This window comes from Lagopus muta, chromosome 6, assembly GCF_023343835.1.
Source record: "Lagopus muta isolate bLagMut1 chromosome 6, bLagMut1 primary, whole genome shotgun sequence".
NCBI lineage: Eukaryota > Metazoa > Chordata > Aves > Galliformes > Phasianidae > Lagopus > Lagopus muta.
This window is the reverse complement of record NC_064438.1, coordinates 56,085,495-56,113,463: the sequence shown is the minus strand read 5'-3', so window position 1 is coordinate 56,113,463 and position 27,969 is coordinate 56,085,495. Positions and strand designations below refer to the sequence as shown.

The window sequence follows — 27,969 nt, the reverse complement described above, 5'->3', positions numbered from 1 at the left end:
CACAGAAGAGGGAACATTCTTCCAGTCTTGTCTGCAGAACAACAACGTAAGAGCCACTACTGGAGTTGTTTAGGATCTCTCCAACACATCCCACAGCCTTTTGTAACAGTTGCTTCATTTATCCATGGAGTTGCCAAACAACAACCCCAATGTTCAAAGTTCTTGCCTAGGACAGGCACACCACTAGTAGAGCCACTGTTACCACTATTCATTGCAGCTCTGAACACTGAGAAGTACGGCCTTCAGTACCTAAAGGGAGCCTATAAAGAGGGGGGCAACTCTTTGAAAGGGTGGATAACAGTAAGACAAGGGGAAATGGCTTGAAGTTGAGGGAGGGCAGATGGAGGTTGGATGTCAGGGGGAAGTTGTGTGCTGTGAGAGTGGTGAGGTGCTGGAACAGCTGCCCAGAGAGGCTGTGATGCCCCGTCCATCCCTGGAGGTGTTGAAGGCCAGGTTGGATGGGGCCCTGGGCAGCCTGGGCTGCTGTGAAATGTGGAGGTTGGTGGCCCAGCCTGTGGTGGGGGGTTGGAGCTTTGTGATCCTTGAGGTCTCTTCCAACCCGGGCCATTCTGTGAAGAGCTCTTACTGACTTGCCTTTTATCTTTTTGAAGCTATCTATAAAACCAAAAGTTCATTCCAGCACATTAACCTGGGTCAGGTCAGCTTCCTCCATTTATTTCAGTGCTATCAGTACACAACTTCCAAGTCAGAACTGCAGTCAAACAACAAAGCCCCAGATGTAACAACAATGCCTTCTGCTGAAGGGTTTGTGTGGCATTTGCTCAGCTGACAATAAAGGCCAGTGGAAGAATGTGTGCAGCACACAAGGAACAGCATCACAAGAAGCAGGCTGATCAGGCACCTCTTAAAAATATAAGAACTGGAGGTATTCTACTACATATAAACTCCATGTTGGAGTAGCAGGAACTGGCACACTCCTTGTGCTTAAATAGATTAGTCCAGATGAGAGAAAGATGCAAGAGGAAGCTGAGGTTAACAGCCAAACGTTCAAGGAGAGTGGTTAAGGGACTGCCAGATGAAAAAGAAAATGGAATTTAGCTTGAAGGTACTTAATGACACAGCTCAGCACTGAGCATCTTCAAAAATCCATCCCTATTAACACACTGTAAGGAATAGATATTATCTGGTTTTGAAATGCTTCGTTAACAGCAGAAATTCAAGCAAGTGATTGTTAGGCAATAGGAAAAATCCCACAGGAAAGGAAAGAATCTAACCTCATCCCATCTGCTGATTAGGTGCAGTTAATGCACAGAGTACTGGAGCTAAAGGCTGCAACAGCACTGAATACAAAACAGTGCTTTGGGGTAGATAACAGGCACCTCTGGAGGTGCCCTCATCACAAATGGAGATAGGAGCAGCTAATGGAACATGTCTGTTACACAACCCATATCCCATCTCATAAAAACAACTCACAAAGTAATTAAAGCCAAGACAGAAGAGAATTAAGGTGGACAGTTTTATAACTCTGAGACAAGAAATACATGAAATTATAAACAAATAAGAATATTTCAGAATATTTCATTGGATGCAGGAGGTAAAGCCAGCAAACTGCACAGCAATATGCACAGTGCAGTGACTGCACCACTGCTCACAGCAGAAATGTTACCAAGTTTTCTACCAAGTTCCACTCAAAAATAGCACAGGTGTCACAAAGAACACAGCTCAGGGGTTGCAGATGGTGTTCCAGACAGCTTCTGTTTTCTACTGAATAGAATTTATTCATTTCAAATTTCCAGTCATTCATTTTTCTCCAGAGGGAGAAAGAGGAGAAAATACAATCAGGTCACTGAACCTTTCAGCTGCTGTGAACTTCTGGACGTTGTTCTTGACTGGAGTGAAGGGAAGCTCAGCATCCAGCATGGGCTATGGGAGAAATCAGTGGGAAATAAGCACTCAGAAGCAACTGGTGTCTGCTCTACAAACCAGCACTGCAAGGGCACACGAAACAAGCTAATGGCAAACCCCCTATGGGCACACTGCAGCTTCACAACATGCACAGCAAAGACCTGCCAGGGAAATCTGAAACCCTTCCTGAAATGCACAGCAGTTTGGTGGATGCAGAAATGCTCACGTCCTTGTCTTTATGTGGTGCTTGGAGCTGTGCATGTCGCTTTGAAGAAGTCATTCACCACTTCAAGTTCCATGGCCTTCCTAAGGAATCCTGCAAGCTTATTTCTAGGCAGAAAATAAGGAGCCAGTAGGTGGTCCTTTATGAAGGCAGTCATTACTTAATGCAGTAATCTATAAGTTAAAGAGGATTTTTTTTTCTATTTGAGACCAAGAAAGCTGTACAACCAAGTTCTTTTAGCTGCTTGAAAGCTTTTGTACATCTGTTTTTCCTTGCTGCACCTTGCTTCTGTCTGCAGAAGATAAAACTATAGAGATGGGAAGGAACAGAGCTGGAAAACTCCAAGTAAGTGGAAGGAAGAGGTCAGGTGGTTCATTATGTTAGTAAATATCTACAAGGAAATCCACAAGAGAAGTCATTTTAGTGATCAGCCCAAAGAGATCAGTCATTCTTCTGTTACAAGTCTCAATTTGTCCTGTGTTTGATGTGTGCAACGAGGAATGAGTGTGAGCCAGAACAAGGGGACAGGAATTGTGGCCTGCATTTATTAGAGTAAGCTGTGTGCTTTGGTTTGATAACATCACCCTCCAGAGCTTAATTTACTTCATGTAGAAACTGATTCTGCAGAAAAGGTTAATGGTATTGTTAACAAGCAGACTGTAGCCAAATAAACTGAAAGGTCAACTTACTGTATCTGAAGGATTTCTGTCAATGGAAGCCAAATCTCTCAAGAAAATGTCTGAAAAATAAGAACACTTTGTTATTTTCTTCTGAGGGTTAGCCTGATATTGCTAAGGCTGAAAAAACAGTATTGTTTCCTGCATTTACTGAAGCAAAACAGATCAGCTGGCAACTACTTCTACTGCAAGCCTCTTCTAGAAGCTTTCTGCTTCATGTACCACAGGGCAACTACATAGGGAAGCCATGGGAACTGTTTGTTCATGTGCAGAGCACACATAAGTCATGCTAACAAACACAGGTTTTGCTACAAGCACACACAGACTCACAAAGCTACAACAGCAGTGATTTCAAAGAGTAATATTTAGACTATAAAGTCTGTAGAACAAACATAACCCAGCAATACCACAAACTGCAACAGCTTGAAGATGTGTACCCATCTGATGCATTTTTGGTTCTCCAGGCTGAGTGAAGCTGAACCCAGTGCACGTACCCTTCTCTGGGCTGCACATGGTGGGATCTTGGCCCTGTTGCTCTGGAGCAGACAGTTCCATCTCTTCCATGTCATCCACTGCTTTTAATTCACTGCTACAGTTTTCCAGCACCTGAAAAAACAGGAATTTTAACTGTTCCTAACCCTCTGTAGAGCTCAGATGTCAGCTGTGTTTGCTTCCCAGAGAGGCAGAAGCAAAACATCAGCGCAATCAGGACATAAAGCAGTTTGAATGACACCAGGAAGCTTCCTTTTCTGTTTTGTCTGTTGTAAAAGGCACTTTGGTAGCTTTGATGCAGCAAGCACAAAGGAGAAGAGGTGGCCAGGACATTCAAGGGAAGCGAGTTTACAACAACCAACACATCTGTATTGTGTTAAACAATTCATACATGACATCTACAGGTCTCACTGGCAATTTAGGAGAGAGAGCTTTTGAACTTGAGCTTGTACAAAGGTCAGGAAAAGCAAAGCTGTGAGCTTAACACTGCGATTTATTTCCCGTGAACTATTTGCCAAGCACCCTCATAAATGGGATTATCTTTTGAAGAGCATATAGGGAAATTCCTCCACAAATGGATTTTGAACTTAAAGTGCCAAAAAGCATTCTGAGGTTGTTCTCTTGTGAGACTTTGCCTCAGAAAAATACCACCAGCAATACCAAATGTTACAGATTGCCAGATTCTCCAGATAGTAGCATCACCAACAAGTAATTCCTCATGTGACTTGTGAAAACAGCAGAAAAAAAGAAGAGCAAACAGTAACAGACTTTAAAACACAAGCATGTACGTGTGCACATGTATGTATATATAAACACTGCTGCAGCAATGTACAGATCCAAGAAGTAACAAAAATGAAGACCCTAGATTCCCAATGAAAGGAACTACTGTGGAGGCTGCATTCTGGACTTCAATGGCTACTCAGAAGCTGGCATATCACCAAGCCCACAGACACATCAGGACACAGATTCCTGAACTCTGATGCCTGTGTTACCAACTATGCTCTTGCTGCACCTTTGAACAGTTTAACAGCCTTGTGCTTTGATGTGGCAACAGAGACCCAGAGAGCTAGAGACTATTATTCCTTTTAGGCTTAGCCCCCCAAATGCAAATCCATTTAAAAATTCACACCAGAAAAACAGGAGGGGGCTTGAAGGAGCTGTGCTGGGACAAGTGATGAGCATCATACAGCAGAGCCAACAAGAGCTCCAAAAGGTAGCTCCAAAAATAGAGAGAATGCAAGAAAGCTGCAGCAGTCCTAATCTGTGTCCTACAGAACAGGAAAACGCCTCATCCTGAGGAACACCAAAGGTACTTTGAATGTTTGATCAGATATCCAGGTACCCAGGGCTAATAAAAACCAACTGTGAAACCAGCAGATCAGGTTTGGGCACTTGGGCACCCTTATCCTGAGTGGGACAGGGCAAGAAAGTAGCAAGTGGAAAAGCTTTGAACACAGCACTGAATTTCCTCAGGCAACGAGAGCTGCTGCAATAGGTAGATTTGAAGCATCAAATCACTGTTCTGCACACAAGGATAATGAATCAAGGTGCCTACCCACTTAAGATGTGAATATCTGTCACTCTTTGTCTTCAGTTAATAGTAGAAAGATGTTTAAAGGACATACATGAACTAAGCATGACTTACCCAGGTGCCCTCTGCTGCGCCAGCAACAGGATTGTGTTCTTCTGCAGCTGGGGAAATGCTGAAAGAGAAACAACAATCTTTTAATTCTTCTCAATCAAAAGATTGCAACGTGCACAACTGATTTGAAATGAGCTTTCCAATTCTGCTTGCTGGTTTGGCACAAGTCAGCTATATAAAGTTTTCTGGACAAAAAACCCCCAAACTCCTAGCCTGCAATGAGACGACATTTGGGCAGAGCTCTTAACGTCTGCTTGAGGGATGGAAAAGGCAGAACAACTTCACAACCTTTGTCCCTCCCCCACTGAAAGAAGGTTAACACTTAATGGACATTAAGATTAATTCTTCTAATTGAAACTGTACAATTAGCTGCACAAAGCTCAATTAACAGCTGCCTGAACGTGGCTACCTTTGTTCAAGAAAACCACCAGGGAGAGTTGTTTCAGTGGGACATGGGTGCACTTCCAAACGCTGTGCTGGGTGGCAGCCTTCGAGCAGTGGCGTCGTTTGTTTTGCAGTTGTATCCTCAGGGTTACAAGGCACAGAGCTGCCCTGCAGCAAAGCTCTCCTGGATGATCTTGGAGCTGTCAGACCTTCCCAAGTCTGCTGCCCTGATCTGCGAGGCGTCTTTGAAAGTGAACCTGAAAAAGAGCATTTAAAGCTTTGTTACAACAGCAATTTCCAGAAGATGGAATGGTTAGGATTCTAGCTGGTAACACTCTACTTTTTCTTGTGTGTTTTACATAAATATTATATTTGTTCTGTACACTGCAAGCAGAAACTGAAAAAATGATGTGGTGGCAACCACAGCAATAAGTTACAAAGCTACCTTTACACCAGCTCAGCAATGTAGCACAACTACTCTTCACACAGAACCTGAAACAATGAGATTTGCTGTTCTCATTAGATCTACGCAGTGGAAGCTCTTGTCATGAAACTCAATATCTCATATTATATAATTTTGATAGAATTAAAAAAGATAAATTCCTAATTGATTTTTATAACACTCATTGAGAGAATCTTTGGAAACTCAAAATCATCTTTGGCACTTGAAATAGGGGAGAGAAGCAGCGCAGCTGTTAAACCAGGATCACAGAAAGCACGAGCTTCACAGATTGCAATAAGATAAATGCCCAAATTACAGCCTTGTTTGGAGCTTCTGCTCAAGAAAAGCTCCCAGCAGCTTTCCTAGCAGATTGGAATATACTGCAATCTTGTTGCACATGAATTCTGATTACAGGTGTGCTGTATTTGCAAGCTGGAAGCCAGCAAAATTTAGTTCACACTAATTCCAATTCCTATCTTACAAATAAAAGCCATCAGCCTGCATTGACTCTGAACGTGCTGCCTGCTAAGTCTAGGAATGCCCAGATGAAAATTTCATTGCTAAACGTACGTTAAGAAAAAAAATGGATACAACTGCTTGTAACTCTGTATGTAGGTAAAGAATTCACATCGTGCTGATTTGAGCAATTATGGCAATCATGCAGAACGGTTTACTTTGGTTCCCTGACGTAACAAATCATTAGATGAAACGTTAATTGTGCCTAGCACTGGAGTTATATCCAGTATAAACAGCATAATCTGTCTGCAGTGAGCTTGCTTCAAATCTCTTCAGCATTTTCAGGTCAGAGAAATAATGATTAAGCTTCACCCACCTGGAAAGCTTTTTACAGGGCTTTCAATTCTGAAAAATCCTGCTTCAAAAACCACTTTTTCTACTTCCGGTTGCTTATCCTGATACGCACTATCAGCAACTCCATCCTGCTTCATTTTATCCCTCATAGCAGCTTTCACAGCAGCAAGCCTCTTTCGGGCAGCAGTCCTTCCAGCTGCTCCCAGCTTTGGTTTACAGACCATATTTGGAACAGTCTGCTTCTGAAATAGAAAGAAAATAGAAGCTTCAGGCAAATAGCTGCACGTGAACATCCAGGAGGCTGCTGGACACAGACAGCAGCAGGCCTCTGCTAGAGACAAGATCTCTGTTTATCTCCAGAAAGTCTTGGTCTGCCATTTATCTGCCAAGGTTCATTTACAATGGCAGTTTTAAGTCAGTTTCTCACACCAAGTTCTCAGCTCACAAATACTTGGTATAAATTTTCCTTAGTGCTTTCTCTAACTGCTGTAGTTCACGTTTTTGAAAAGAGTGGGGTGCAGGGACTCCTAGTGGCACGGACATAAAGTAACTCATGGGCAGACACTCGTTAAGCAGTGAAGTCTCTCCTGGCATTCATATTTCAAAGGAAGTTTTGTGTCGTGTACAGTAACTACAGTTGAGACGTTTATGGTCAGCTGATGTAAGACTACACTTCCTCCAGTTCCATGTTTGGAGTTTCTTATTGATCTTCACATCATTGTTATGATCAGTTGAGCAGTCTTGAGGAATGGCATGGAGTTCAGGCAATGTGAACATGATTCTTAATGCTGAGTGATTAAGAACAGCTACATATTGCTTGGAGAAGAGAAGGCTCCAGGGAGATCTCATTGTGCCCCTCCAGTACTTGAAGGGACTGGATAAACAGGAGGGAAATGGCTGTTTATGAGGGTGGATGGTGACAGGACAAAGGGGAATGGCTTTAAACAGAGACGGGGAGGTTTAGGTTGGATATGAGGAGGAAGTTTTTGAGCCAGAGGGTGGTGAGGCACTGGCACAGGTTGCCCAAGGAGGCTGTGGATGCCCCATCCCTGCAGGCATTCAAGGCCAGGCTGGATGTGGCTCTGGGCAGCCTGGGCTGCTGGTTGGTGACCTGCACACAGCAGGGGGTTGGAGCTGGATGAGCACTGTGCTCCTTTGCAACCCAGGCCATTCTAGGATTCTATATTCCAGACCAAAATGTCAATAAAATAACCTACATTAAAGCCTATTCTGCAATAATCAATCCCACATTTGGGGCAGTGTCAGACCTATTAATGCTCAGAGGATTAGCTGCCCATGGTCCTACCTTAATAAGTCACCTTTATCACTTAGCACTCACTGCTTCAAACTGCCAGGCACTTCTAAATTCCTGTGACACATCAGTGCCAACACTGGCAGCTCAGAGAAAATGTTTCACATCCAAAGGGTAAATTTCTGTTTCAAATTTAACTCATTTGTCTTACTAACAAAGAGTTCAAGGACTCCATGAGCCATTGCTAATTCTCAGCTCTAATCTTCCCAACAGAAAGGAGCAACTAGTACCAAAAGCACCAATTCTGAGCACACATGCAAGATGCAAGGAAGGAAGGTGAAATTTGAGAAGAATTTCACTGGACTTTTTGATCATCACCAACATCTATAAGCAGGGCATTAAAAGGAACTTTCATTTAAGAAAAGTATTCAGGACTCCAACAGCTTACCAATTATTTTAAATATCTCAGTACATCGTTGTATCTGAATGCTTTAGGAGCCATACGTACCTTGACAGCTTCTTTGCCTGGTACAGCAACTGGTTGCCATTTGTTATCTTGAAGCTTCTGCAGATTATCAAATTTCTTATTCACATCTTCAATCTATTGGAAATCCCAGAGAAGTCCAACTTTAATTTACAAGATTTACAACATTCACACACAAAAAACCACTGGTTTAGGAAGTTAGATGAAATGCACAGCCATGCTTCTATTTGTTAAATACTTCTGCTTCAAACACCAAAGCAAACTAAAGCTTTGCAATGGGGTTGGACTCCATGATCTCTAGAGGTCCCCCCCAGGCCCTACAATTCTGTGATTCTGTGTAAACCAGCAGATGACCAGAAGAAACCTGAACTGCCCCCAGAGATACAGCAAGCCTAAGTAAGACATCTTTTTCCAGTAACTGGTTCTACAAAAGATTGCTTAACTGGTCCATGAAGTTTAAAACCACAGCATACCAGCTGGTGCTATTCACTGCTACAAAACGTTCAGCAAGGACACATTTTTAACAGAAAAAAATATCTGAGTCTGAATATTCAAATGAATAAAATAGATTCACTGCATTGTTGGTAAGTACCTCCATCATGTGTATTTATTACAGTAAGTAAACCTGCAAGGACATACCTGAAAATTAATCATATCCCAAAATCCATCCAAGTCTGTACACGTCGTTTCCTTTTCACCCCGCTTGAATTCACAGTTATCCACCAGTCCTTCAAACTGTTTAAACCTTTCTGCTACAAGCAGTCTTGTCTGACCAACTGCTGTGCGAATGAGATCTTTAGCTGATGGTAACAAGAAACCAAGGGAAGAAATTAGAATGTATTTAGAATATACTGGAATAAGCCATCATTCCACAACTGATATAAATAAGTAACTGAAGAGTTTGGAATCTGCTTGCTCTTTAGACTAAGCTCAGACCTGCAATGCAGTTTACTTGCAGCCCATCTCTCCACTGAAATCCTCTAACCTTCCTTTCAAACAAAATAAAAATACAATTGCTACCAATTCTGCAAGTCTTTAAAATAAAAAAAGCACAGGCAAGTTAAAACATTTATATATATTTCTTAAATCTCATGCATTCAGACATACTTAGACTTCACAGAAAAGCAAGAGGCACTTCAACATTAACTACCAGCAGCTCAGCATTCACTACTGTCACTTCAAACATCACACTTAAGATGTAACATTAGGAGATGAGCCTACTATTACTAATTATGCCTATCACAGCTCAGTCTTACCATCCTCTGGAATGTCCAGCTCAAGTTTTCCATCCCACTGAAGGCACTGAGACATCAGTCTTTCTGTCTCAGACTGTAGAATGTTTCTTAAAATAAATAATGAGAAAAGTAATTTGAGGATGTTCCAACTGTTGTCACTATTTGTAACTGTTAATTATTATTCCCCTTTTGCTTTCAGACAAGTTACACAGTCTTTGAGCAGAACCCATTAGATTGCTTCAGTTAAGACTAGCTGTAATGTAATTTATATTACTTTCAAGCTTTATGTACACAGGATGGAGCATTAGTCTTCAGAATTTCATATTCTTTACTTGCACTAACAATAGGAAAGACAGCAATGATGACCACCAAAATTGCTACTGACAGACATCAACCATCATAAGCTACTGTTTGCAAGTTGTTACTCGTTCAGGACCCAGAACAGACAACCAGGAAGGCAAACAAATAGACACAAACCTGAAATAGGGCACATCATGCTCTTGCTCTCTTATATCACCCGACTTTGTTTCTGTCACTGCCATTTCTGTAGATACAGGAATTGTTTCGTTGGATCTCTGAATGGAAGCCTCCTTATCTGATTCGTGTGCTGAGAAATATGGAAGGCATTTACTCAGAATCTGGTGAAAACTAGAAAAGGTACAGTGATAAACCATACGTGAACTTGATACCTTCTCCTTGCAAACTTGTAGTCACTTGCTGTTCTTGAATGTCTTGATCAGAAGGTGAAATCTGACTTCTTAAATTAGGCTCCTGTACCTTAGTTTCACTGGATTTTTCAACTGTATTACTAAGGGGAAAAAAAGAAAAAAGATATGCTTAAGAATTAAGAAATGTTGAGAAATTGACCTCAAATATGACCAAACACACAAGACCTCAAAATTCTGAAGACTATTTTCGGTTCACACAACAACTGTGATCAGGTGTATCAACAACTTGTTACACATGGAATCTCACGACAGAAACACCACTTCCTCTGTAGCATCACAAAAGCTGCATTGCATTTTAGGTTATTAGAAGCAAGAATCTTACACTGGAGATTTGGAGAAATCCCAGAAGGCATCAGGTGACAAAAATGCATTTGCCCTAGATGGAGTCATGGGTGTAACTTTGTAGGCTGTTAGTCCTTCTAAGGGCTGAAACACAAAATTCTGTGGTGCAAAGGAGCGCGTTCTGGGTCTTCCAGGAGCAGAGTTGTTCTTTTCTACAGATGTCTGTTCCTGTTTAAGTTCTGATGCTGAACAAATCACTGGGTCCAGTGGAGCATTTTCGTTCACTTCGTGTTTAAAAGGAATTATCTGCACAAAAGAAGCACCATATTACCAAATCACAAAGTGTTTACTAATAGATGTTAGCAGAATTGTAAGATGACTGCTTGAAAGCCAACATAAAAGAAACAATTTCAGGTAATTTGCTTTCTACAACTGCGTGCATGTACAGAAGTCTTGATTTACCATAGGCCAACTAGCTTTTGACACCTGCAAATCATTCTCACAGCAGTAGTAGCAATTGACTACGAGGAATGTAATAATCCACTGAAGGGGCCAGAGCAGCAGAACACCTGGCCTAGTGGAGCAGTAATTCAAACCAGCAGATGCTTCTCTCACTGTTAGAGGAAAATGCTTGAAGGTGATGAGCTCCTCAAGAGCTGAGTAGCATACTGGCTCCAAATCCAACTAGGCCTGTGGAATAATCAGTTTATACACACAACCTAACTTAAAGGTTGAAGAACAAACTAACAAAAGTTGATAAATTCTTTACCCAGAGAGTAGTGAGGTACTGGAACAGGCTGCCCAGAGAGGTTGTGGATGCCCCGTCCTTGGAGGTGTTCAAGGCCAGGTTGGATGGGGCCCTGGGCAGCCTGGTTTAGCATTAAACGTGGAGGTTGGTGGCCCTGCATGTGGCAGGGGTGTTGGAGATTCATGATCCTTGAGGTCCCTTCCAACCCTGGCCATTCTGTGATTCTGTGATAGTTGAGGAATGCAGCCCAAGAAAAGGAGAGTACAAGTGCACTTAAAAGCAGAGAATGTTGTTGAAAGAGAAGGAAGTTCACATTCCTATGAGATGAGCAACAAGGCAATTACTCAGAACATTTCTGAGGTACTTGTATTGAGATATTGTTAGCTCAAATTAGCCAAAAGATCTGAGACTGTTTCTTGAGCAAAGATGTATCTTCAAGACACTGGAAGTTTTGTTGTACTTTAGATACCCTTGCTTGGAATGTAAGCTTTGAATTTTAACAGATTTCTTGTGGCAATATGACTAAGGTTACAGCAAGGGCTTACCACCCGGCAGCATCTAGCAACTCCTGCTTGTGAAGAGATCCTTATCTGAATTAAGATACAAGTGCCTTTTACCTCCTGTCAGTGTTTGTGCACAAAGAAACCAGCTTGAAGACAATGCTTGTACACAGCTGCAGTTGCTGAAATAGAACTGGAGAAGGGAGCTGTGGGGGAAGCACTAAATGAGAGGGAAGAGTGGAGTGTAGGGAGAGGGAAGGAAACAGATGCTTCTGCACAGGACTGTCAGGGCATGAATGCACACATGAATCATTTAGGAACCTGAATTGGAGGACACACTGCATTCAAATACAGTGGTCTCTACACAGAAGCAGTGAAGTTTGGTCTGCATTTTCAGTAGGATAACAAAAGTGACCATCTTTAATTATAGCTGGGAATCTTTTCCCCTATGATATTCACCATGTTCTCGGCATTCAAAAACTGAACATGCATTTCATCCTCAGATTCTAAAGCCTCACATTATAATTCCCTGATCACTGAAGGGATGCATTCAGAGTAAGCTGCAGGAATAAACGCACCGTATGAAGTTTATAAACATTCATTACAACCAGAAAACTGAAAAAGGTCTTTTTTTTATGTTAAGTAGTGGAAACATCACGTAAAAGATTTGTCATGCAAGATCTCAAGCTTAAATCACTGTCCAAAGCTGGAGGATTGGTAGACAAGTCATCCACACCTGCAAAGCAAATTTAGTCTTAGGTCTTAACAGTACAACATAAGTACAGTTTTGTCCCAAAATCTATCAGTGAGCTTCCTGTTACTTTGACACACAAATACAACTATATTTAAGAAACACGTGCACTACTATTTGTACTGGCTCTTAAATCAGCTTTTCCATTTCAAATATTTCATGACCTACCTCTATGACATCAGGTTTGACTGCTTTCTTCTGCTTTGCTGCATTTGCTGGCTTTCTCTGTGACATGTTACCTGAAGAGGAACAAACTCCAAATCAAAACACATCTGATTAAAAGAATCATTCACCAGCATTTTCAAAAGATTGATGCAAAAGTCTGGTGGTTAAAGACAGGGAGAGATGGCTTTGCTTCTTGAGTGGGAGGGAACTAAAGGGCAGATACCTAATTGCAAGTGTTCATTCAAAAGAAAACCTGGCCTAGGATTTAACAGTCTAATAAGAGATAAATCACTGGGAAAAGAGATTCATTAAGCCATTAGCCTTCACACATCATCAGGTGTTCAAAAGAGTCACCTCATTTCCTCAAAGGCTGAAGTGACTGAAGTCAAATGAGTTTAGATTGTGACTTTATGCATGGCACAGGACTTCTACAGATGGACCAAAACCATTACTATCATGAGGACAAGATCATACTACTAAAAATATCCCCTTCATTAAACCATCAAATTCCCCTACTTGAGTAAGCAAACATGAAGAAAAAATTCCTGAGTTGGAGAATATGGGCTCCCATCTTGTGCAGACATAGCTATTCTTTATGAGTCTTATCAATCCTTAAGCAGCAATGCACCAAACTGGCAAATCTTTACCAGTCCAGTTTTTGTTCTTTCAATCTATAATTATTGATATTGACAGCCCACACAGATGGATTTTTACAGCAAACTGCCCAACGTTGGTTTCAGCATCGTTATTTAAATATTCCAACATAGTTCCAGGTGAGATTTTAAGTCATGGGTATTTGCTCAGTTTCTTATGTGACAATTTAGCATGATTGCTTTGGTCTATCTATTCCAAAGAGATGCTACACAGCAGAATGTAGCGTGCTAAGCCAGTTCAGAACAAGCTGATACGTATCTCCAGAGCAGAGTGTCTGGGATAAACAAGACCCTAAAGACAACGCTGCCCTGGCGTATCACTTGACAGTGAACTTAACAGCAGTACAAATTCACATGTCGTTTCCAGTACTCACGCACACAGCATCAGCCAGGACACCTCTGTACACCATATGAAATGCTTAGATACCAGCTACACATGTATAGTTATACACAGCTATACTTACTGCCTCACTTACCAGTAGCAGCTGCAGCTGTTTTTGGCACCTGTCTAGCTGCAGAGGCAGCTGCTCTGGTGACTCTTACATTTGATGCTGTCTGGACTGAAGGCTGCAACACTAAGAAATATTAATTCCAGAGATTACAAAGCTTGCTCAGGTGATGCGTTTAAGTAGTATAATAAAAAGTTTTGGTTTTGCAGTGATCAGAAAGCTGTACAAGTAAATATCAGTTGCATTAGTTTGTTAGAATCATAGAATGCCTTGGGTTGGAAGGGACCCAAAGGATCATCGAGTTCCAACTTTCCTGCCACAGGCAGGGCCACCAACCAGAATCAAGGAGTGGTTTTGTCACTTCTGTGCTAAACAAAGGCAGCACAGCTCAGCCTTGGCACCAAGGCAATGCTCTGCAGAACCTTGACAGAAAACATCTTCATTTTACAGTAGTGCTTCCAGTGTCACGATAAGACCAACATATCAGCATGCCAGATGCTAAGCACAAGGCTTAAGGAACCCTCCTCAGTGCTCCTGCAATCACTGAGTTGACATCATCCTATCTTTCAGATGAAGCTTTCTGGAGGAATAACTGGTAGTTATCTGCACAGCTGGAATCTTAAGCAACTCTGTAACACCCAATGATGCCTTGGTCATTACAGTAAAGCATTCTAAAGTGTGAATTTATTAAACAACGTTAAAGTATCCTTTAATTTTAATCATACCTGAAATATTTTTTTTATAAAATATGACTCATGCACTGCCATCTTAATCATTTTCATCCATGTGTTTTAGTACCTTTATTTACTACCTTCAAAACCAGCAGCATTAACACACACAAAAATTTAACAGCTCTTGATTTCATGCTCTGCCTTTCTGTATCTGCAGGAAATCAAGTAGCCCACTTGGTTATTGTTAATGATATTTGTCTCTTACAATGCTGCTCTGCTTCCCACAGAATTGCTGTTTGATAAGTTGGGAAAAAAATTACTTGCTGAATAACCATAATGTTGGATTTACCCAAACATACACTTCCCTAACGTTTCCATGCTAGTGTTTAAGCACATAATGCATAGTCTTCATTCCCCAAAAGCATTATCAAATCTAGTGATCAATCTAAATTAATGTTTTAATTGTTATTCAAACATTGATGAGAAATCTGTTCAGCATTCACTGAAAGCATGAATGAAATTTGTTTAAATAGACATCTGCTGCTTGCTGACTTAATTACATGGTGATGTGAAAATAACTTCACACTGAATTACAGAATATCATGTGTTAACTATTCTACGTGACTTAGCATTAACAACTTGAAGCCTTGACACTGCAGCACTACCAGGAAGAATTTATTATTAAATGTATTCTCTACTTGCTTAAACAGAGATGGCTTGGGTTGGTTTTGTTTGATTTTGTTTTGTTTTCTCGAGAAATGTATGGAATCTTCACTCTGGAAGTGCAACAGCTAGACAGATACAGAAGGAGCTGTTTTGAAATATGAAAACAACAGATTGTGCTTGTCATCTATGGAAGCAGACAACCACACATGTACTCAGTTACATCAGTGTGTATCAGAAGTTGGGGCTCTTGCTCCCTGTGCTGTATTGCTCACGTGCTCTGCCAGAAGACCATTCTTTCTAAACCTATTTCAGTGTCACGTTATGCAACAAGTTTCACGTAGCATAACTACTGCATAGTATCAAACTTCACTCAAAATATTTACAGCTCACATAATTAGCTGTTTTGGGGGAGAGCTGTAACACCAAAATGCATATTTTACTTCTATCAGCTATCTCTTGTTTTTTCCAGTCATTTAATCTATAATAACAGCAGCAACATGTGATATTTCCCTTAGAGGTAAATAGGAAGCTCTGTATTGCTCCAGCTGTCAGACAGCTAGCAGCCATGCAATTCTGCCTATTGACCTCCTTCTCCCTTTCCTGCAGTGATCACCAGTAACCACAATTGCATTAAATATCCTGCATTCCACCTCCCCCAGTCTACAGAAGCTACAAGTACATAAAACACCTACAGTCACATGATCCATAGTCTTTCAGCAGTTGCCTTTGTTCTAATGGCAAGAAACTGTCATCCTAAAAACTCTGTTGTTCCCTAAACCCCAACAACACACACACTGGGGATGTTTCCTAAAAACATTCCTTGCCTCACTCTCACAGTGCTACAACTACTGGCTCAAAAGCATAACAGCCATGTCCTTTCAGACCCAGATGTGGGATCGTTCTAGTTTCATACCTTTGCCTTTTGCAGCCATTTTCTCTGTGCTCATCTGCTTACGTGCTGCTTGTGCAGGGCGCACGCTCTGCCCATTGGCACAGACCTACAAAGGAACATCACATTGCATGAAGCACCAAGATTGCCAAAGTGAAGTAGCCCAGCTTCTTTCCTCATCTTGCTCTCCTAGGCTCCAGTAAAACAAAAGGCAGGTAATTTAGAACCAAGGTATTTGTTTTACAAAGGTTTTACAAAGGTAAAAATGCCAGTGATATTAAGGATAACTAAAATAGCTCATTTCAGATATTAAAATACCAACTAATTAAGATTTTATCTAACAGAATGAAGAAAATTACTCAATTTACTCTGAAAGTAGATGGTAATTACTGTTGCATCTTGGTACATATTGTGTGATCTAAAAGCCACTTTTGAGGAAAGAAAAAAAAAGATCAGAATTAACTCAGTTCTCCCTTTGCGCAGCCAGGATTGGAAACCTTCCAAATGCATTCAAATTACATAAGGCAAGATTGCTAGATGCAAATTAAAGCTCCCTTTGCAGATTACTGCAGATGACATTCCTCAGAAAACCTACTTTTTAATACAAATAAAACCACGAGCCTATCAAGATTCCTAGTAAGATATGCCAACAGTGAATTGACTCCAACTTTTAGCAGTAAAGATTAATCATGGGTGATAGCTACAGTAATTGCTTTCCAACAACATACATCTTCATTTATAAGGCTTGAAGGCTGCAGCATTAAATGGAAGATTGCACAACTGCTACGTCTTCTTGGACTTCTAGCCACTGGTTCTACTTACTTATTATCCCAAATAGGTGGAAAGTACAAGACAAAGATCTTCTTGCATAGGAAATTCTCAAAATAAAACAGCTTCATACCCAGCTTGTTGAAAATAATACATTTGGCAGTGATAGTCTTACATACATTAATGTGGGGTAAAATATTCTACAAGTTAGGTACTTCATCAGTATGAAATTAAGATGCCAAATCAATCAGATTTCAGATCTGTCACTACGGGCTCCATGCAATCAAATGTATGGGGTCTGATGGACATCTCAATCACACACCTTTAAACAGGTAGCTAAATAAGATGGCATAACATACCATAATGCTTTGAGGTTGAATTTTAAGAACAAGTGCTCTTCCCCACTGTGAGAGCAAAAACGTACAGTGTGTAACAAGCAGTCCATTTGCTGGGTTCAACTTTCTGAAGCTGCAGTGAAATGCAGAAGAAGAACTGACTTCATAGTCTGCATTCACAAAAGACTTTCTGCAGCCAGGAGAGCTTCACAGGTTCTCCAAGCCAAAGTATTTACTTTCAGTCTCATTACTGCCTCTATTCTTACTTGCATTCCTTGCTGACTGCAATAATATTTCACAGGGAAAAAGGAATCTGAAAGATCATTGCACTTTTCTCTGTATTGACTCAATCAAACTCTGTAGCTCAGTTCAACACAACACTCAAATCACCACAATAAATTCTATCAGCTTGCTGAAAGCTTTTCTGACCTAATCTGCCCTTTTCATCAGGAAAACCTGCTTGGAGGTATCATTTTTCACATCAGAATACAACCCTGATTTACATGCTCAAGGATAATTGCATCTTTTTCTCCCAGTTTATTCACTAAAGTTCATTTAAGGGACAAACCGTAGAGGGCTTCAATGCAGTTGATATCGCAGCCTTTTCTGTTTGGTTCTTGGCCTTTGATCGAGTAATCCTCTCAGAGAAAGCAGGAGCTGCCTGGAAACATTCCCAAGGAAACAAGGTTAACATACACCTTTGTCTCCCTGCCATCACTGCCAGAGTGAGCAAGAAGCCTAAGTAGGTAAAGCAACAAGCCTGTGCACTTGAGAGTCAAAACATATTGAGTGATTTGAAAAAGTCAGATGGACTGAATACAAACAAGTTACCAGTTCTAAAACAGCTTAGCTTTTATTTGCAGGTGAATCACTATTTTTTGAACTGAGGCCATAGTCACAACTACAAAAATTAACACATTTCTTGTATTTCCTGCTTTGTTAAAAAAAGAATGAAATTACTCCCTTACCATTCCTTATTACAAAATATTTATGAATTCTTTATACTATATTTACTTCACATAACTTGCATAAAACTTACATAACCATAAGTTTTAATGTCATATGCTACATAAGACTCATTTAGAAATTTAATGTTATTCTCATTACCTTTTCTTTTGGCTTTGTTGTTGTGGGAACTTCAGGTGCAAGTGAAAGAAATCCACAAGCAGTAGGTTTATATAACCCAACTTTAAACACACCCTTTTTTGCTTTTTCTCTTTGTTCTTTCAGTTTTCGGAGCTCCTTCTCTTCTTTATAGCGTTGAAGCATTTCCCTGCGTTCATTCACCCTCTTGGTGGCTGCATCTGTAGATTGTTCTGAGGTAAAGACAGACATGATTTATTACATTGGAGATATTTTTCATCCAAGTCAAAGTCAGAAACTAAGCAAGTTGGAGAACTGCTAGACAAATGTTGCAAGACCCAAGATGAACACACCAGGTTAGCAAGAAGAGTACAAGGATGTGGAACTTTTAGAGCGGGTCCAGAGGAGGGCCATTAAGATGATCAGAGGGCTGGAGCACCTCTCCTGTGAGGAAAGGTTGGGGGAACTGGGGTTGTTCAGCTTGGAGAAGGAAAGGCTCCAGGGACAACTCATGGTGGCCTTCCAGTACTTGAAAAGTGCATAAACAGGAGGGGAATGGCTGTTTGTGAGGGTGGATGGTGATAGGAAAAGGGGAATGGTTTTAAACTGAGACAGGGGAGGTTTGGGTTGGATATGAGGAGGAAGTTTTTCAGCCAGAGGGTGGTGAGGCACTGGCACAGGTTGCCCAAGGAGGCTGTGGATGCCCCATCCCTGCAGGCATTCAAGGCCAGGCTGGATGTGGCTCTGGGCAGCCTGGGCTGCTGGTTGGTGACCTGCACACAGCAGGGGTTGGAGCTGGATGAGCACTGTGCTCCTTTACAACCCAGGCCATGCTAGAATTCTATAAAATGACTGCCTGGAGTACATGCCTATACTTTTCAATGTAAGTTTTATAACATAAACACACAATCTGTCAGCTTGCTAAAAGCCTAAATTCTCTGCAATGTATTCAGTGATAAATTCCAGCTTACAAATACACGTCCTCAAATCTGCATGCTAGAAATGCTGCAAGTTCATGCCATTTTATAGTGTACAGGCTGTTCCTGCAAGGCTATTAGTACTAAAGTAAACACTTAGGCATTAGATTGTTGATTAGCTGTTTTGTACCAGCTTCTCTACTGAAATACTTGCATGGACTGTATGGCCATGTTCAATGAGTTGCAGTCAACTCTACAGTTGTTTAATTATCACTGGACGCTGAAGATCAAGTCAGCTTTAGATACCAAATACTGAAGTCTGCTGGAAGCTCAGAGTAAATGACATGAAATGTGAGAGAACAAAACCTCGTGACGTGTCTGTCTGGAAAAACAAAACAAACCTACTGATGTTAAAGTTCATCAAAGATGACCAGGCTGTAATTTCTCAAGTTATGTATTTGATGTGATTCCATGGGGATTTGAGTCTTTCCTTCAATTATTTTTTCCTATCCAAATACTGAAGGTGGAGAACACTTTAATATCATTAAAGAGTTATTTAGTTCTTTAGCCATCAGCACACAGAAGAGCCACACAGGCAGAATCCAGTACGTGCAAGACTCGTTTTCCCACAGAAAGGAGAAATTGACAAAAAGGAGTAAATTAAAAATAAAATTGTGAGATACATTGCCAATTTCTAACCATTCTTAAAGCATGTGACAGACAGTTTTACAGAGATGAGATTATAAATCGAAGGTTCACTTCTTGAATAACAAAGCCATCCTAGCGAATATTAACAGCACAATGCATCCTTCCTTAGGAGGCTGTGGACAAAATTAAGACTAAAAACAGTCCTGGAGTCATAAAGGATGGTATTAAGTCTATTTTCTTGATAGTTATAAATTAAAACATGGAGACCACATTTAACAAATTAAAAAGCTATATAACAAGGCTTTACTTACTCTGTTTCAAACTGCTGTTCTCCTGCAAGCACGTTTCGCTTGCCCCACTTCCTTGAGAAATCCCCCTCGTTTTTGACACCTGAACATTGACATCTGTCAGTCCAAACTGTCTGCCCTTTTCAAACAACTTGTGTCTGCTCTCCTTTTGGAGCATGGATTTTCTACGAGCAACTTTCGTTCTGATGGTTTCTGTGCTCAAATCCTTTTTGTACCGACCGACAAAGTGGGAGGTAGCAGCCATCTTGATTATCCTGAACAAAAATGGTAACGAGAGGAAAAAAGGAGACAAGGTTTGTTGTGCCCTTTTTGTTCGAGTTTGTATGTCACAAAGATAGATCTAGCTTCTTCATTGCTGCATTTGCTCTGGTACATGTACAAATGACAGTTTCAGCAATGACTCTTCATTTTATGTAGTCAAGGTGCTCGTTTGCTTGCTAAGTAATCAACTCTGAGACAGAATTAGCAGGGAAGGCTTTGTCATTGCCAGGGACTGACTAGCCTGTTTTCAACACAGATGTTTTTCTCGTTAAGGAGACAAGCAAGCAAATGACAAGGTTGTAGGACAATACTTGGAAGCAGCATTGCCACTAAGCATTTACTTTATGCCCTATCTGATGGCAAGGCATTTTTGTCATGCATCAGAGTATTTGGCTCTGGCTCCTAATTGAGTTTCCAGGATGCAACTGTAACACAATAGCATTTATTTCCAGCAGGATTTTTGCCTACTTTTTTAACTTGAGGAAGACCTGATGAAAGCAACAGTTGATCTGTACATGCTGTGCTTACTGCAATGCAAAAAGCATGAATCCCTGCACCTACTGAAGCCTTTTTGAGAGTTCTCATGCTTCTGGGGAGGGAAATATAAGGTGAGTCTGTGCTCTGGGGCTGGAGTGGCAGCTCCTTGTGCCCAACTTCATGGCAGTAGCTATGCCCAGAATAACTTGCACATCACTAGCAGGGCTTGCACAGCCATTTGGAAGGGCTTGGGATAGATATTAGAGACAATGAATGAGTCAGAAATCTATATGGCTATGCTTTGCATCTTTTTCTCCCCAATATGCTTAGCACTGCAGGAGGACAAAACAGCTTAAGGAAGTTTAAATGATCAAATGGAAATAAAAAAGCAAAACTCAGCTTAAAGTACCCAAGTCAGAGACCAGATGTCTTCCATGTGATCCTGGAAGCATGTCCTGGTGCATGTCAGTACCAACTGATTGGTTAATGTCTTCCATTGGTCTTTTCATTTTATGTTCCAACTTCCAGAAATTCATTAAAGATGCCAGTTAAGGATTGCAAATGACCAGATGGAGTCTACCACAGTTCACAGGTCATATTTACCCCAATTTACAGGTAAGCAATTAAGGAATGTTAATACATGAACTTCTCCAATAATCATCTTTGGGCTGATCTTGTTAGTAGTTTCTACAGGGTCACTAAAAACCCTTTAGAAAACAGTGGAAGTATACCTCTACTCTCTACCACCTACAATAGGCAGGTTTTTTTTAATACCCACCAAAAGAAAACCATTCTTAAAAGCAGCAGTTACCATCAAGACCTTACAGCCATCCTCTGTGGACATCATGGTGGTAAAGATGATAATATTAAAGATTTGAGAGGCTCAGCCAAGAAGTTTATCCAAACTAAATGGACATTTCTTTCAACTAAAAGCTAGCTGTCTGTGTATGATCCCAACTGCTCACTTCTGAGCCTGGTCTGCTGGTTGGCGACCCTGCACATAGCAGGGGGTTGAAACTAGATGATCATTGTGGTCCTTTTCAACCCAGGCCATTCTAAGATTAATACTGGGTGCATCAATCCTGCAAGAGCCATCCCTCCAGACTCCCACCTTACTTGATTCCTCCTTAGAACTGTGACACTTAGCAAGCTACTCAAGGAGTCTATCTGCCCAAGGATGGGTACCTGGCTTTGTTAACATCAGAATGATTCTCTCCTTATCTCTTTAATTACTCTGTAGCAGCACTTAGGCTTGGGTGTCTGCAAAGAACAGGGGAGCAAAGTAGGGAGATACCATCTAAATGTACCAAAGTATGAGCAGAGATCACGAAGCTTCTGCCTGAGCTGTCAGAAAAAATACATGCTATTATACACAGGGAATCCTCAGGACTCCGACAATTTATAGGTCAAATTTCCAATGTTTGAGTCTCCTTATCTGTTCTCTATAAACACAGCAGCCTATCCAGACTGCACACATGTTTTTTAAATTGTGGAAGGTACCAGAGCCATACAGTAGCTGTTAGGTATCAGGCAAGCTTACAAAAACCTGGCAAAGATTTTAACACATTTCAAGGACTTTCATGCTTTGTCTTCCATTTTAAGAAAGCGTGGCTCCAGCTATTGTACTATAGGCCTTCTTAGGTCCTTCTGCCACGGATAAGCATTAACAGCGAACTTTTAAGCTTTTTAAGATTAAAAAAAAAAAAAAAAAAAAAAAAAAAAAAAAAAAAAAAAAGCTTTTTAAAGCTTTTTAATTGCTTTTGAGCAATTAATCTTGCAGACACGACCATATGAAATCTGAAGAAAACAAATGCAATGTAGGTAGAGACAGATTCCCCACTCACTTTTAACACAAAGATACCCTCATCCCACATCCTGGATTAAGAAAGGCCAGGAAGAAAGCAGTAGTCTGATATAGCCCCAGTGCTTACAGATTACAGCAAACACAAATAACATATTAAAGACGGAACGCGGCCCGATTCAGGACCCGGATCCTCGGGTACTACAGCAAACCGCACATCGCCTCCCAACTCCCCCTGAGGGCTGCCTCAGGTTCTCCGTCCCGAAGCCACGAAGCCATTCCCGCGCCCGCCAGCCCCGCTCATACCTTGCCGGGCCCGCCGCTCCGCTTCCCTCAGTGCTGCCGCCTCCACTCGCTTTCAAATTTCACCTGGCGCCTCTGATTGGCTAGCTCCGGCCAATCACCGGGCTTTCATTGGCTCCCTCCTAACGGACGGTTGATGGGCAGAGCCTAACTCGCGTAGTGAGCTGTTTACTGGTCAGCGTCATCGCCGAGCTTGATGCTCATTGGCTGCGCTGAGCATTGCCCCACCCCGCGCTTGCCGCTCATTGGCTGGCGAGCTGCGCGGGGTGGGAGCCTCTGGAAGTGCAGGGGCTGTAAGATGGCGGCGGGCTGAGGCGCTGTGGGGTTTTTATCATTTTATTTCGGCGGTCTGGGTGGGGGGTCTGTGCCCTCTGGACTTCGCTTAGGCTTTCTGAGGAGCCATGCCAAGGTCTTGCTGCCAGCATACGCCTACCTGCTGTGCTTGCCACCTCAGGGAGCCGGTTTGGGGGCGTTGTTCCGGTTGTGTTGTGACAGAAAAGCACTGATGTTCTCAGAGGGTTCTGTGAGCGAGAAGAAGGTGACATGGGAGCATTGCCACCATTGCGTGAGGAATTCCTGAGGTAACTTTGCCCTGTAAGGGCATGAATTCAGTATTGTCTGAGACTTGTGAACGCGCTATAGGATTTTTCAGCTATGTCAAGGATAACCTTGCTTTTCTGAGAAACTTAATATATTCCCTACCTGTTATGTATCATTCATGGTCGTTCTCTCATATGCAGGAGTATAAATCCAAAAGCAGTGTCCCGGCTTCCTCGTGCAGCTGTGTTTGGTGCCTCTCACATGCAAGGTGATTTGTTCTGCACTTGTTTTATCACGATAAAAATGCAGAAATGTTGATGAGGAAATCAGCCACTTGGTGGCACTGCAAAAATGTGGACATTGTATGAATATGGCCAGACAGGGAACTGCTGAGTACAGTGGTCAGCACTGGTCAACAGCCACGTCTTGCAAGCAGCATCTCCTAATGGTGGTATGCTAAAACATCAGTAAATTTTTATTTAAACACGGTTACAGTGAATGGAGACAGCAAGAAGTGGGTTAAAGGCTGCACAGTCTGAGTGCAGAGCTGCTTCTTGCAGCAGTGATCTCCTTTGCACCATTTGCTATTGGTTCTGCGCATCACAGAATGCAGCTGGCAGAGAAATGCCACCACACGTTTCCTCGTGTGGGCTGCCCAGGGATACAGCAAAGATTTGGAAACTTTGAAAATCCTGGCCATAAAGTTCTTCATTTACTGTAAAATAATAATAAACAGTTTGGAGTTTATTGAGGCTCTGAAGTAGCCCAGTGGTATAAAAAAGGCCCTATTAAACAACAGCTACAGGAGTTTGTATTTGTATTGACTCTGCCCATGGAATCCAATGTAGTGCTGACGCTTTACTGCATTTTGTTACTGCCATTTTCCCCCTGGATCAGTGGAATTTGAGAGCATTTAAGAATTCTAACCTATGATATCAGAATAAAGACCAGTAATTTGAACCATGCTGAACCACTGGCTTTCAGAAACAACAACAACAACAAACGGTTTTCCAACCAAAAATCATTTTTTCTTATTCCATACCGGGAGAGCATCTAGACCAGAGCCATTGTTCAGTTAATTTCTTCTTGAGTGTCTGTAAGTACTGAGTTTAGGCAGCGTGGCTGTACTACAGCCTGGGCTTTAACCTCACCAGCTCAGGTAACATCAGTGATAGCCTAGCAGTGCACACTCCATGCAAACTGGTAAGGTGAGAACGTAACTTAGGTCCTTGGCAAGCTCAGACTGTGCCTGCAGCTTCACTGGTTGTTACCTGAGCTGGGGAGGCTACAGCCAGAATGAGTTTCCTTAACGCACTGCAATTACACTTTCCACTAACGATATCTAGGACACTGCAGTGGTCTTTTTGTATTTGAATAATGCCACAATTTTAAAGTATTTCAATGTCACGTTAAGATAAAGCATGGTTTTTTTTTCTCCAGCCAAATTCCTGATTGCTACTGATTTTACTGTGTTAAGAAAAAACATATTACCATTTAATAGAGATAAAAAAGCAATATGAATACATAAACCCATTATCTTGTACAGATATTATCCATGCCCAAAAGATTAAATGTGTCATTCTCATGCAGTCCTGATGATTTTGTGATAATATGCTTACATTTAAGCCACTGAAGCTTTGAGAACCAATTAGATTTTCCCCATTTCTTGACAATGTGAGTGTCATTATCAGATTTTGTACCAGAGAAATCATTTTGTGGAAATCTGCTAACATGCTCTTCCTACTCTACTTTTCATTCTTTCGTGTGAGATATTGTGTTTTGTGAGGGTAATTCTTCCTACCTTTGCATAAATGCCCATTACTGAAGAGCAATACATAGAGAAACCTATCCTTAGATATAGAGTAGAAATTGCAATTTCTGAATATATTTTTGGCGAAAGTTCAGGCAAATGGAGTTACAAAGCTGTAGTCCACAGCATCACGTAGCTGCTGCTGTCATAGGAAGAAGGCCTCCACAAGGAGTACAAGTAGCACAGCAGTGACCCATGAACCCCCTGATGTGTCAGCCTATAGCCTGGGAGGGAGCATGCATACAGTCCTACCTTGGGCCAAGAAGGAGATGTATGTTGGGACTCTCACCAGGACAAGGAGAGCTTCCCTTTTTTGGGGTGTTCTCTCTACTGCCTCAACTATACGCAATAAACCACATCAAGCACAGTCCCTGCAGCCCACGGTGTTAAAAATAAAGTGGTAACCTCACTCCATTGGACGAGCCCTCTTGTAATGTTTCCTGCAGCCAGGTCTCTGCAAGGGAGGTGGGAGTTTCCACTCACCCTTGGGAGCTGTCTCACACTTACTGGGTTATAAATAGCAAGGCGAGGTACCTGACTCGAGGTGTTAAATTGCACTCTGGCAGCCTGATACCTAGCAGTCAGATGTTGTAGCACATTTATAAGATCCCAGCTTTCACTCCATGGAGTCTAAAATGCAAACTAGCAATCATAAAATGTGAGGTGTAGTTGAAAACAAGGTCTACAAAACTACAAGGTCTATAAAAACGACAAGGGTAGTTTTTATCTGCATATCTTTACATCCTCTGTTATTTACATTGTGTTTACAGTGAACATTCCCTGCTGTCACAGATTCCAGTCAAAAGTCCTTCTCACTCAGCACTACAGGTGGAAGCATCCTGCAGCTGGTCTCATGCTCCGAGGCCAAAAGCTGTTTTAAAACCATATTCTTAAGGAAATTACATTCACTTCCAAAGAGATTCACTTCTTTTTTTCTTCCCCCCCCCCCCCCCCCCCCCCAAGGAAGATGGGAGCAGGAATTAACCCAAGAACAAATGCAGGATCAGCCCTAAGCCACCGCTGAGCGGGGGGCACACTTTGAGTTCTTTCCAGGCACTGCTTGGAGTGAGGTTACTGTGGGTGAACTGTACAGCTATCCCCTTTAGCAAAAGCAGATGAAGAAACTGCTTAGTGCAGTGGTATTAGTTGATGTTTCAGCAGCATTAGGTAGGTTTCTAATTGAGTTAAGTCAGGACCACTGTGTTTTCATTTGAAAAGAGCATCCTCCCCTCAAGCATTGACAAGACACCCTTCGTTTTTTATTCAGGGTTAGAACCTGTGGTTTATTTCTCAGCATGTGATTCCATCACCCAGGAGCAGAGTGTTATTTAGAAGCTGGGTGCAACTGCTGGAGTGAAGTGTTTCACCACCTAAACAACAGCAAAGGAGATGAGGAACAACTGGGTTTAGAGTGGAAAACCTTTGCAGAATATGACTGCTAATTAAGATGGGAACTGTAAATGAAGAGCTATAGTGACCTGGTTAATCCTTTGTACTCTGAGAGAGTTAAACTTCTCCAGGTTTCTGATAAGATAAAACTGGTTTTCTTTATCTGTTGTTTTTCCAATGTTCAAGGCTACTGAAATGCAAAAGTGCCAGATGGCCATATAAGCTAAACAACTTGCAAAATCTGTCTTATATTATCACTAAATGCCATGGGTGGGGTGGAGATGATGGAAGGAGAAACCTTATTTAATCATTACAAGTCACTTAGCAGCAAATGGCATTTCGCTGTCTTTTATCAACTTACAACAAAAGATTGGGTCTGTACAGTCCTGGGGACTAATGTGACAGTTTTCATTCCCCTTTAAGACATCTGGTGGTATCTTCTTGAGTCTGTCACTGAAATGTTGTGCTGGGCTAGTACAAAGCCTAGGGGAAAGAAATCACTGATCCTATACCAGAATACCTACTGTGAAGCTACTGTGTCACCAGCAGCAAAACCCCATTGTTCTTCTGGGATTTTGTGGTGATCCCGTGGAGAAAGCACTGGAGGAGCGAGGAACTGCAGGTTCTGTTGTCAGTCCTCTCACCAATGTGGTGTTTGACCTTGAGCACATTTTACCAGCATTTTCCTTTTTCTCTCTCCAGCTTTGTGAACAGTGTCTGTGTAGCCAAGAGCCCCCAGAGGCTTTGGGAGATTCACCTCAGCCATCTGAGATGCCATGTTAATGCGCATCTGTGCCTTGGCTGATTAGTTCTGCTGCTCGGTAGGGCTCTCGAGGCACGGTGCTGTGCTGATGCAGTACACTGCTCTTAGCTTGACAATGGTCTCAGGGATCTTTTTGCAGTGTTGCATCACGCAGAAGTAGTAATCTCTCCATTGCAGCCTTCCTGCAGGCTGCAGGAATCACCCCTTTTTGGTTTGTTTACAGATAGCTTCAGTCCTGATCTCACCCTGATCATCTGTGGTCCCCTGCAGGGACCTGCATCGCTCCCTGCTTCTCTCTAAGTAGCCATGAACTGCTGAAATCTTTTGAGGAGGGGGGAGGCTCCTCACAGGGAACACTGAGGCTCACACTACCATCTGGTGACACTACTTAATTCCCCTTCTACCAATGCATTCCCTTTGCATTTCACTCTTGTTCTCAATGCCTTTGGTTGAGAGGATTTCTCTGGTTGCCATCCCTTTCTCCCAGCATGCTGAGGTTTCCCTGTGCAGGCCAGCACAGCAGCAATGCCTGGGGTGATGCTGGTGTGACCAACTGC

At 41.8% G+C, this 27,969-nt stretch overlaps 2 protein-coding genes across 7 annotated transcripts in view; one reads left to right on the top strand and one right to left on the bottom strand.

Moving 5' to 3' along the window:
• Positions 1-649: 649 nt before the first annotated feature.
• On the bottom strand, positions 650-23,035 carry LOC125695074 (disks large-associated protein 5-like). 2 transcript variants are annotated; one of them, XM_048949147.1, is made up of 19 exons: positions 22,914-23,035; positions 20,072-20,322; positions 18,220-18,428; positions 17,681-17,773; positions 16,034-16,118; positions 13,811-13,909; positions 12,685-12,755; positions 10,558-10,823; positions 10,197-10,315; positions 9,985-10,114; positions 9,529-9,614; positions 8,912-9,072; positions 8,297-8,389; positions 6,559-6,778; positions 5,310-5,541; positions 4,904-4,961; positions 3,261-3,372; positions 2,779-2,828; positions 650-1,884 (listed from the first exon to the last, which is right to left on the bottom strand). In XM_048949147.1, the coding sequence occupies exons 2-19, from the start codon at positions 20,310-20,312 to the stop codon at positions 1,762-1,764; spliced, it is 2,448 nt and encodes an 815-aa protein (XP_048805104.1). In that variant the 5' UTR covers positions 20,313-20,322; positions 22,914-23,035; the 3' UTR covers positions 650-1,761. The 2 variants fall into 2 exon arrangements, with proteins under 2 accessions (XP_048805104.1, XP_048805105.1); XM_048949148.1 differs by lacking the exon at positions 22,914-23,035 and adding an exon at positions 21,216-21,307.
• Positions 23,036-23,221: 186 nt separating this feature from the next.
• The window catches only part of FBXO34 (F-box protein 34), a 41,825-nt gene continuing 37,077 nt past the window's right edge, over positions 23,222-27,969 (top strand). For all 5 annotated transcript variants that reach the window (XM_048947560.1, XM_048947552.1, XM_048947558.1 and 2 more), the window contains exon 1: positions 23,222-23,491. The gene's annotated coding sequence lies outside the window, so the exon portion shown is untranslated. The remainder of the gene's footprint in view (positions 23,492-27,969) is intronic.